Source organism: Bos indicus x Bos taurus, chromosome 8 (assembly GCF_003369695.1).
Source record: "Bos indicus x Bos taurus breed Angus x Brahman F1 hybrid chromosome 8, Bos_hybrid_MaternalHap_v2.0, whole genome shotgun sequence".
Lineage (NCBI taxonomy): Eukaryota > Metazoa > Chordata > Mammalia > Artiodactyla > Bovidae > Bos > Bos indicus x Bos taurus.
Window position 1 is genome coordinate 100,792,605 of NC_040083.1, and position 11,478 is coordinate 100,804,082.

General features: G+C 39.8%; 1 protein-coding gene across 1 annotated transcript; it reads right to left on the bottom strand.

The window, feature by feature from the left end:
* Window positions 1-9,266: 9,266 nt before the first annotated feature.
* LOC113897893 (olfactory receptor 2K2) lies at window positions 9,267-10,304 on the bottom strand. Its single transcript, XM_027550828.1, has one exon. It carries the CDS (start codon window positions 10,215-10,217, stop codon window positions 9,267-9,269), a length of 951 nt encoding a protein of 316 aa, XP_027406629.1. The 5' UTR covers window positions 10,218-10,304.
* Window positions 10,305-11,478: the final 1,174 nt, after the last annotated feature.

The window sequence follows — 11,478 nt, forward strand, 5'->3', positions numbered from 1 at the left end:
CTGGCGTCTCCCGCATTGCAGGTGGATTCTTTACCAACTGAACTATCAGGGAAGCCGAGTCCTCAGTAAGGCTCAGTAAATCCTAAGGAAGGCTTCCTAATAAATCTTAACTCACAATTTTAAGGATGCTCAATTTTCTTCAATTGACATACCTTGATTTAAAAATACATAATTGCTAAAAAAAAAAAAAAAAACTAACCATCATCTGAGCCTCAGCAAGTTATAATCTTTTTGCTGGTGAAGGATCTTGCCTCAAATGTTAATGGTTGCTGACTAATCAGGGTGGTGGTTCCTGAATGTTGGGGTGGCTTTGGCAATTTCTCAAAATAAAACAACAAAGTTCGCTGCATCAACTGACTTTTTGACAAACGATTTCTCTGTAGCATGCAGTGCTGTTAGGTAACATTTTACACAAAAAATTGGAGTCAATTCCCTCTCAACCCTGCTTTATCAACTGTTTATTTAACAGTCTAAATCCTTTGTGGTAATTCCAATAACCTTCACAGCATCTTCACCAGAAATAGATTCCCTCTCAAGAAATATCTTTCTTTGCTCATCCAGAAGAAGAAGGTCCTCATCCATTACAGTTTCATCATGCTGCTACACCAATTCAGTCACATCCTCAGGCTCCACCTCTACTTCTAGTTCTTTTGCTATTTCCACCCATATGCAGTTACTTCTCCTACTAAAGTCTTGAACCCCTCAAGGTCATCCTTGAGGGCTGGATCAACTTTTTCTAAACTCCTGTTCATGTTGACATTTTGACCTCTCTCTGTGAATCGCAAGTTTTCTTAATGGCATCTAAAATAGTGAATCCTTTGCAGAAGGTTTTCAATTGACTTTGCCCAGATCCATCAGAGGAATCACTGTGTACAGCAGTTATAGCCTTATGAGTTGTATTTCTCACATAATAAGACTTGAAAGTCAAAATTACTCCTTGATCCATGGGCTGCAGAATGGATGTTGTGTTAGCAGGCATGAAAACAACATGAATTGCATTGTACATCTCCATCAGAACTCTTAGGTGACTGGGTGCATTGTCAAATGAGCATTAGTATTTTGAAAGCCATCTTTTTTCCTAAGCAGTAGGTCTCAACAGTGGGCTTCAAATATTCAGTACCATGTGGTAAACAGATGTACCATCATCCAGGCTATGTGTTCCACTTCTAGAACACAGGCAGACTAGAGGCAGCACAATCCTTCAGGTCCTTAGGATTTTTAGAAAGGTCAATGAGCATTGGCTTCAGCCTTAAGTCACCAGCTACATTAGACCCTAACAAGACAGCCAGTCTGTGTACTGAAGCTTTGAAAACAGGCATTGACTTCTCCTCTCTAGCTATGTAAATCCTAGATGGTATCTTCTTCCAATAGGAGGCTATTTCACCTACACTGAAAATCTGTTGTTTATCCATCTTCATTAATTATCTTAGCTAGATTTTCTGGATAACTTACTGAAAATTCTATATCAGCACTTGCTGCTTCATCCTGTACTTTCATGCTATGAAGACAGGTTCTTTCCTTAAACCTCAGGAACCAACCTCTGCTAGCTTCTTTTCTGCTAGCTTTCCTAACTTTGCTTCTGCAGCTTCTTCACCTCTCTCAGCCTTCACAGAATTGAAGAAAGTTAGGGCCTTTCTCTCGATTAGGTAAGGGAGTATTGTCGCTGGATTGATCTATCTAGACTGCTAAAACTTTCTCCATTTCAGCAACAAGACTGTTTCCCTTTCTTATGATTCATGTGCTCACTATGGTAGCACTTTTCACATCCTCCAAGGACTTATCCTTTGCATTCACAACTTAGCTAACTAGCATGAGACATAGCTTTCAGCCTATCTCAGCTTTTGGCATGCCTTTCTCAGTAAGTTTGATCATTTCTAGCTTTCGATTTAAAGTGAGAAATGCTTGAATATTCCTTTCACTTGAACACTTAGAAGTCACTGTAGAGTTTTAATTGGCTTAATTTCAATATTGTTACATCTCAGGGACTAGGGAGATCCAAGAAGGGGAAAGATGGGGTAACAGTGGTTGGCGGAGCAGTCAAACCACACACAACATTTATGAATTCAGGTCATCATCTCATACAGGCACTAGTTCATGGCGCCCAGAAACAATGGACAATAGTAATATCAAAGATCAGACATCGCCATAGTAATCTAATGGTAATGTAAAAGTTCATTACATGAATTTCCAAATTGTGACACAGAGACATGAAGTGAGCAAACACTGTTGGGAAAAAATGGCATCCATAGACTTGCTCAACACAGGGTTTCCACAAACCTTCGGTTTTAAAACAAATCCACTACCTGCAACATGCCATAAAGTGAAGCACAATAAAGCAAAGTATGTCTGTGGGGGGAAATGTTGTATAGGTTAATCTGAAGGCCCATTTGCAGAAAGGAAATGTGAGGAGGAAAGAATCATCCTGGGGAGGTACTTCTTTGCTCAGGAAACAGTAAAATGATACACACCACTCTACCTAGTCCTTCTCTCATTTCCAGATGCTCCACTACCCCTCTGAGAAGATCTTCCCATGGCCCCTTGGGAGGAACAGCTACTTAGCTCTCCAAATAGCTCTAGAGCATTTACCAAACAAGACAGTTATAATGCTTCTCTTTTTCTGCAACACTTCTTCATTAGGACACTATTCCCACTAGACAAGTACAAGTCACAGACCAGCTCTCACTGCCCTGTGTTTCACTAGGCTTCATTACAGTTTAGAAGCCCTGTGGCCCTGCTTCCCTGGAGGTGCACACAGGTTAAATAAGACACTGTGGGACTTAGTCCCATGAGTAAGCAATAGGTTTGCAGTGAACTTGGGAAAATTCAACCAAGACTTATTAGGAAGAGAACTTTACTTTTCTCAGAAAGCTTCCTAAGGGGGATTTGAAGTGCCATCAAAGTGAAATGATCCTATTTATGAGTAACAGTGAAATACTGAGAGGAGGGTGTGATTCAAAGTACTCATAAAATGTCCAAGGAAAGTATTACTCAAGTTTAAGAAATTTACTCCATTTTATAAATTACAAATCCCATAAAGTTTCACAGTTTGGTGCCATAATGATGGGTACAGATCACTATACATTTGTACAAACCCACAGAACACACGACACCAAGTGTGAACCTTAATTTAAACTATGGATTTGAGGTGATATGATGTGTCAGTGTAGGTTCATCAATAAACGCACCACTCTGATGTGAATGTTGATAATGGTGGAGGCTAAGGGGGCAAGAGCAGGGATTATATGGGAAATCCCTGTATCTTCTAAATTCTGCTAAGAACCTAAAACTACTCTACAAAAACACTTAATGAAAAAAAAAAGAGCAAAGTAGCCCATACCGAAGAATTTATCAGTTAATTGAGGACATAATAGAGACAATAAAATAATTCAAATGGGCAAAGACTTGAATAGATATTTCTGTAAAAAACATACACAAATGTCCAAAAAGTTTGTGGAAAATGATCAACATTACTAACCATTAGATCAGTGCAACTCAAAGCCACAATGAGATATCACTTCACCCCTACCAGGAAGGTTAATACAAGAAAAACCAAAACAAAAACTACACAGTGTTGGCGAGGATGTGGGAAATTCGTCCCTGTGCTCTGCTGGTGGGAATACCAAATGGTGCAGCTGCTACAGGAAACATAACAACTATTATGGAAGTTCCTCAAAGAACTCCAAGTGGAACTACTGTGAGGGGCTCCCCTGGTGGCTCAGCTGGTAAAACAACTGCCTGCAATGCAGGACACCTCGGTTCAACTCCTGGGTCAGGAAGGTCCCCCAGAAAAGGGATAGGCTACCCACTCCAGTATTCCCAGGCTTTCCTGCTGGATCAGATGGTAAAGAATCTGCTTGCAATGCAGGAGACCTGGGTTCAGTCCCTGGGTTGGGAAGGTCCCCTGGAAGAGGGCGTGGCAACCCAGTCCAGCATTCTTGCCTGGAGAATCCCCATGGACGGAGGAACCTGGCAGGCTACAGTCCATGGGGTCACAAAGAGTCAGACATGACTGACTAAACACAGCACAGAACTGCTATATGACCCAGCAATCTCACTTGTGCATATGTACACAAAATAATTGAAAGCAGGATCTAGGAGAGAGATCTGCACACCCATGTTCACTGCCCCATTATTCACAAGACCCGAGAGGTGGAAGCAACACAGATGTCCACCAATGGAAGGATGGATAAAGAAAATGTGGTATATGCATACGCTGGAATATTCAACCTCATTAAAAAAAGAAATTCTGTCACATGCTACTACATGAATGAAACTTCAGGACATTATACTATGTGAAATAAGCCAGTCACAAAAATACAAATTCTGTCTGATTCCACTTTTATGAAGCATCTAGTCAAATTCATAGAAACAGAAAGTAGAATCATGATTGCCATGAGGAGGAGAAACAGACAGTTGTTTTTCAATGTGTGCGGAGTTTCAGTTTTGCAAATGAAAAACCCTGGAGATGTGCTATACAACAGCATGAATATACGAACACTATGGTACTGTATGCTCAAAATGGTTAAGATGATAAATTCTATGTATGCATTTTTTAACAATCAAATCACTGTTCCTTGAATCTTCCAAGATTTCTTTTGATTTCTTTTTCCTCAAATTGAAGTATAGTTGATTTACAGTGTTAATTACTGCTGGACAGCAAAGTGGCTCAATTATAAATATATTCTTTTCCATTATGCCTAACACAGGATATTGAACATAGGTCCTTATGCTCTACGGTAGGACCTTGTTGCTTATCCATTCTATATATACTATCTTGCATCTGCTAACCCCATGCTCCCAATCCACCCTTTCCCCACCCCTCACCCGTGGCAAACAAAAGTCTATTCTCTGTATCCGAGATTCTGTTTGGGTTTCATAGATATATTCATTTGTGTCATATTTTCCATTCCACATGTAAGTGAGATCATATGGTATTTGTCTTTCTCTTTCTGACTTCAATTAGCATGATATCTCTAGATGCAGCCGTGCAAATAGTACTATTTTCTTCTCTTTTATGCTATGCCTTTAATTTCTATAGTTTCACCAAGAATGCAATATGGTCTTTAGTGTATATATTTGGTGGGAAAAAGAGAAGTTCCAGGGGCCTCAGTTCATATCTTCCTGCTACAGTGTTCCTTATTCCATAATTCACAAGGCCAGTGTGGGGATGTGCCACTTGTTGACAGTATCTATTCCAAATACTACTTGCAAACCGAGGGAAAATCCATGGGTGCTTTCAGAGTCTCCATATGTGGACTTTGAAGTGAATCTCAATCACCTGAGACTCACAGGCAGACTCACTGACATCTATATTGCAGTGTTGTTCTTTAGCAATTGGAGAAAGTTCTGCATGAATGTCCAAGAATCTGAAAGTGTTTCCATTTCTCAGGACAGCCATTTTGAAATCAAGATGTAGTAGGAAAAATAATGGTCCCAAAGAGGTCTATATCCGATTAGGATGCAGAAACGGAGCATATGTTAGATTAGGTGGCAAAGGAGATTAAGGTTGCAGATGGAATTAGGTTGTAATCAGCTTACCCTAAAGAGATTATCTGTCTAGGCCCAACTGAAATCACACAGGTCCTTAAAAGTGGAAGAAGGAAATGAAAAGAGAGAGAGATGTGATGACACAAGCAGGGTCAGAATGATGCAATATGAGAGAGACTTGACTCATCTTTGCTGGCTTTGGAGATGGACGCAGGGCCCATGCATTAGAGTGCTCAGGCTGCCATAACAGAATACCACAGAATGGATGGCTAACAGAAATGTATTTTCCCACAGTGCTGTAGGCTGGAAGTCTCTGCCTCAAGTACCAAACAGGAGATGATAGAAAGAGAAAAAGGCAATGGGGACTCTTCCCAAGCTCGTGGGACCACGGTTCCTCTAAACCAAGAAGAAGGGTCTCTTCCCTAAGGGTTTTAGGTGCCTGCCCAGCCGCCACTGCTGGTGCTGCCACGGTCACCATAGGATTGCCTGGGAGTTGGGGCAAGAGACAATTTTTTTTTTAATTAGTAAATTTCCTTTGCTCCCCATTTCTCATTTCAGACCACCGAAAGGGAGCTTCCCTTGGAGCTCACGCTATCTTTCTCTCTGAACCCAGTGTGTAGGTTTGGGCTTCAGGCTGCCCTTAAGTCTAGACCAAGAGATGCTGGATGGTGGAGAAGAAAAAGAAAAAAAAAAATTCACCGTGAGTTTGTTGGTACCTTGCATTCCAGTTTCCTTCCCAGGTATGCATGGTACCATTCATTTTTCAGAGCCCTCAGATGACTGCTCCATGCATTTCTATCTAAAGTTTTTAATTACATTTGGCGGGAAAGCAGGGTGGAGAGGGCTTACTTAATCTTGATGAAAACTGGAATCTGTCTTCTGGCTTTTGCTCTCTCCCTACTTTAGAAGTTGCTCTTTTTCAATGCCGCTTTCTTGGCTTTTCCTATTTGATGGGCTTTAAATATTAGTGTTCCCCTAGTTTCACGTAGGCAGTTTTCAGTTTGTTGTTGTTCAGTCGCTAAGTTGTTTCTGACTCTTTGTGACCCGATGGACTGCAGCACACCAGGCTTCCCTGTCCTTCATTATCTCCCAGAGTTTGCTCAAACTCACGTCCATTGTGTCAATGATGTGTCAGTCATCTTATCCTCTGTCACCCCTTCCCCTCTTGCCCTCAATCTTTCCCAGCATCAGGGTCTCTTCCAATCAGTCGGCACTTCACCTCAGGTGGCTAAAGTACTGGAGCTTCAGCATCAGTCCTCCCAATGAATATTCAGTGTTTCGCACACTGTATAGTCTCTCCCTAGTTAATGTTAACCATTTTCAATACTTAAATTATTATATATATATGCAAATATGTCACAAGTTTATATCTCCAGGCTGATCTTTCTCATTAATTCCAAACCAGCATATCCAACTGACATCTCTTACACATTTCAAAATCATGACAGATTCCACATGTCTAAATTATAACTCGAGAGTGGGAAATCCAGCTGCAGAGGCTGCAGCCCCGCTCCCCAGCGGTTGAGGCGCCCCTGACCTCGGGGAGGGGGAGGCCACTCTGGTCCAGCCATCCGCGTCCTTCGGCTCCCCCTCCCAAAGAATTAAAAAAATAAATAAATAAATAAATAAATTATAACTCATGGTTTCCCTTCAACCCCTAAACTTGGTCAAGTATTCCCCATGTCAGTTAATGACATATCAGGCTTCTTTGACACCCAGAAGCCACCTTTGACATCCTCATCTCTCTCACTACAGGAATGGTCAAGTACTTAATTGAACAGCCATCAAAAGTTTATTATATGCATATTTGTATTCAACAGATGTTCACTGAGCACTTGGTGCTTCACAAAAGTATGCACCGAATGCCTTTCCTGTGCCAGACTTTGCGCTAAGCTCTGGGTCTCCAGTGGTAAATGAAATTGATATGGTCCCTGCCTCAAAGAACCTACAGACTAGTGAGAGAAATATTAAACAAACCCACAAATTATTATCAGATTACAAATTTTGATGAATGCTTTCAATAAAAAGACACAGCACACCAGTTTTGTAGAAGGAAAAGGAATCTGAGTTTCCCAAAGCAAAGAATATAAATGGTGGGTAATCAGATTTTGAAAGCCCATGCATGTCATCTTAAGGACTTCAAGCTTTAGGGTAATAAAAAGCCAATAAGGGGTTTAAATGGGAAGTGACATGATTCAATTTTTTAAAAAAGCATAAACCTGGTCATGTTACTAATCTTTCAGGAACTGACTGTCATTGGTGGTTGTACCTTTTTGTCAAATATATTCCTCTTTTTAATACCTGACAAGAATCCCTCACCCAAGACTCTATAAAATTAGGGATTGTAATTGAGACAGAGTTTAACCCAAACTGATTGATATGGAGTCTAATCTAAATGACAGAATGTACCAATTGCCAGTAATTTCCTTTAGTACTGCCTGTAACATATGAAACACATTTATATTTATATTGACTTCCTGTTTTTCTCAGCAACTTTGGGTAACATATGGCTGTAATACTGTAACTCCTAATCTCTTAGCCAAGAGCTACTAGGGAGATATCTGCCTAGGTTCCATCCTGGGTCCTCTTCTGACATAAGGGTCATTTATAACCTGCTTCAGTGACTCATGTCAACTAGCTCAGTTCCCTTTGTCAAAGCTGATATACTAATTACTAAGGGTATTCAGTGTCTATGTCTTCAAATTCTCATAGTTCACTCTCTGCAGTAAAGATTTCCGTTACTTCTGTAACTCCAGTTCTTCCGGTTTACATTTGGTATCACACATATTACAGCTAACTCCAGGAGACAGAAAATTCATTCTAAAATCCAGCTCTGCTACTTTAATAAAATTCTACTATCAAATATCACTTTAAGATGATTTACAAAGCAACAGACCTCATTGCCCATGCTGTTTCTTCTTCATAATTTTCACAAGTGGTATTTACTTCTCAAATACAGTGACTAATTCAAAGATGATAAATGTATTAGTTTACTGACTTATGCAAACATAAAAGATACAAAATAATAGGAATCCATGACTTTGTGAAGTCAATCATTCAATGAAGAAAAAAAGACATACACACATAAAAAAAGACCTAATTGGTAGTACTGGTGGTATATTGACATAGAAACACACACAAGTTATGCAAGCATCTAGGTGCTTGGAAAAGCAAAGTTAGCAAGTGAGCAAATCAAGCAGGCACTACAACCTTACTCAAGAAGTCAAGAGTTTTAATGAGGAGTTTTCAATGAGGAAGGGTAGTTAGCCACTCAGCATGTAGAACAAGCTCTGGCGAAGAAACCCAAAGGATGAGGGTTACAGTTCCAATTTTACAACTGTGTGATGATGAGCCAAGTATTTTAATTTTTCAAAGATTCTGTTTATTGCTTAAGTAACCAAGGCCATTGTGTCTTTGTTTCTTTTATGCTCCCACTTCATTCTGGAAAGGATTTAGGGCAGAGATGATAGACAAGTTTCTTCCGGCACCAGAGTTTACAGACTAAATTCATCCAAGTTTCCTTCTGGAACAAAAGTGTGATGACTCTATAGCCCCAAACTCCTCACAACCATAAGACAGAAAAGACAGAAATTACAACTAAATGCAAATTGGAACCTACTACCGTCCACAGGCAATCACTCTATACACACCTATTTCACAACTGTAAAGTGACGAAGGTCACGCACAAGTTAGTTTACTGAGCGTGAGTATATTGTCTTGAATTTTTCTGGTGAGTTCCGCCAAGGACACACCCCTGGAAAAAAATCACGGACACACAGTCAGAGATGTTCCTGTGTTTGTTGTAAGTACATTTTGCCCAGCACTTTTTTCACCGCATCTTTGACTTCTTTGTTTCTTAAACTGTAAATTATGGGATTCAGCATAGGCGTAAGCACTCCATAAAGCAACGAGATGATTTTATCTATTTCTTGTGAGCCTGATGAAGAAGGCTTTAGGTACATGGAGAGGGCAGCCCCGTAATACAAGATGACCACAGTCAAGTGGGCACCACAAGTAGAAAAAGCTTTGTTTCTGCCCTCTGCTGAGCTGATTCTCAGAATAGTGGAAAGGATGAAGACATAAGAGATGCAAATTAAGAGCATTGGAATGGGCAGGAGGAGCACACTGATCACTAGCATGACTGTGTCCATGAGCAGAGACCGTGTGCAAGCTAGCTTCAGCACTGCCAGAATTTCACACGTGAAGTGGTCAATGAGATTCCCACAGCGGGGTATCCGTAGGGTGAAGCTGGTTTCCAGCAGGGCTGTCAGAGAGCCCGTCACCCAGGAGATGGTGGCCATCTGCACACAGACCTGTCTGTTCATGATGACGGGGTATCTCAGCGGGCTGCAAATGGCCACATAACGGTCATACGCCATCACAGCCAGGAGCACACACTCCGTGGAGCCCATGGCAAGGGACAGATACATCTGTACAGCACACCCAGAAAAGACGATGGTTTTCTGGGATGACAGCAAGTTCACCAGCAAAGTAGGAATCGAAGCAGATGTGTAACAAATATCCATGAAAGAGAGATTTCCAAGGAACAAGTACATGGGAGTCTGAAGGCGTGAGTCTACGACAGTGATCAAAATAAGAATGCTGTTGCCCAAGAGGGTTATCAGATACACGAAAAGGCTGAAGATGAAGAGAACAATCTCCAACTTTGGGTATCTAGAAAAACCTTCCAGGAAAAAGAAACTCCAGCTGGTGAGATTTTCGCCTTGCATTCGCTTCCTTTTACCTGTAGTTATTCTAATATGATTCTATTCGCTTTATCTGAGGACAAAAACGGATAGATAAAGTATAATGTTCATTGACTTAGGAAAACACTTTTGCACTTATTTCCACTATTAAAAACACAATTTTACCACAAAAAGTCACAGGACAATGTATCTATTGATCGAAGAGGAGGGGAAACAGGTTAGATCTACATAAAAAGTTGCTTCTTTCAAAACAAAATTTAGAGAAGAGTGAATTTGAAAACAAGAATAAACAAATTTAATATGTGAGTCTCAGCTTGTAATCCTTTGCTTGGCACACAGCGGGCCTTCAGTAAACAGTTGAAAGTACTCAGTGATGAAAAATATGAAAGAACAATGAATATATTATTGAGCACTAATTAGAAAAGTCAGTCAAATAAATGAGGAAAAGAAAGCACATTTGTAAAAATAAAAACCGGTAATGATCTTCACTGGAAGAAAAGGAGAATTCTTGGAAGGAACAAGTAAATGAATTTTAAACTAACACCTATGAAGTTCTGGCCAGCTAACAGCTTGGAGGTCCATACACTTGTTTCAAAAATGGTGACATTGTTTGTAGTGTTGCAGATACCCATTCTGATTCTATGTAAGAGCCAGTTTACAAGTCATGCAAAATAACCCACCTCATTTAAAAATTGTTACATCCACTATAAAGTTTTATTCATTATAGGGGCCCATATCGTTGTGAGTATGTAAATAGTTTTAAAAATTATATCCAGGCAATACTCCTGTTATACACTAAAACTCATGAAGATTCAGGAAATGTAGAAATGAAACTCCCTTTAAAACTTATCTTAAAATCTCTGCAACAAGACGGATAAACTTGGAGGATATTGTGCTTGGTAAAATCAGTCAAAGACAAATACTGAATGATATCACTAATAGCGGAATCTAAAACAGATGAGTGAATATAACAAAAAAGATTACAGATCATCTAATTATCTACAAGACACTTTTTTTAAAAATCTACATCACACTTAAGGTTTTATTTCTTTTATTTTTACATTTCACATAATTAACCAAAAAAAATTTTTTTTAACTTACCTTGCTTATGCACTGATATTGTTCTTTATCACCATCAGTCTTTTTCCTTTCCCCACTAGTTCTTTCCTTTCTATTTTCAAATATACTGTTCTTAAAAATTCCCTTCATTGTCATGCTACATACGCAAATTGCATCCTATTTTTGCTCTTCCTTTCACAGGTAAATTCCTCAGTTATATGGTTTA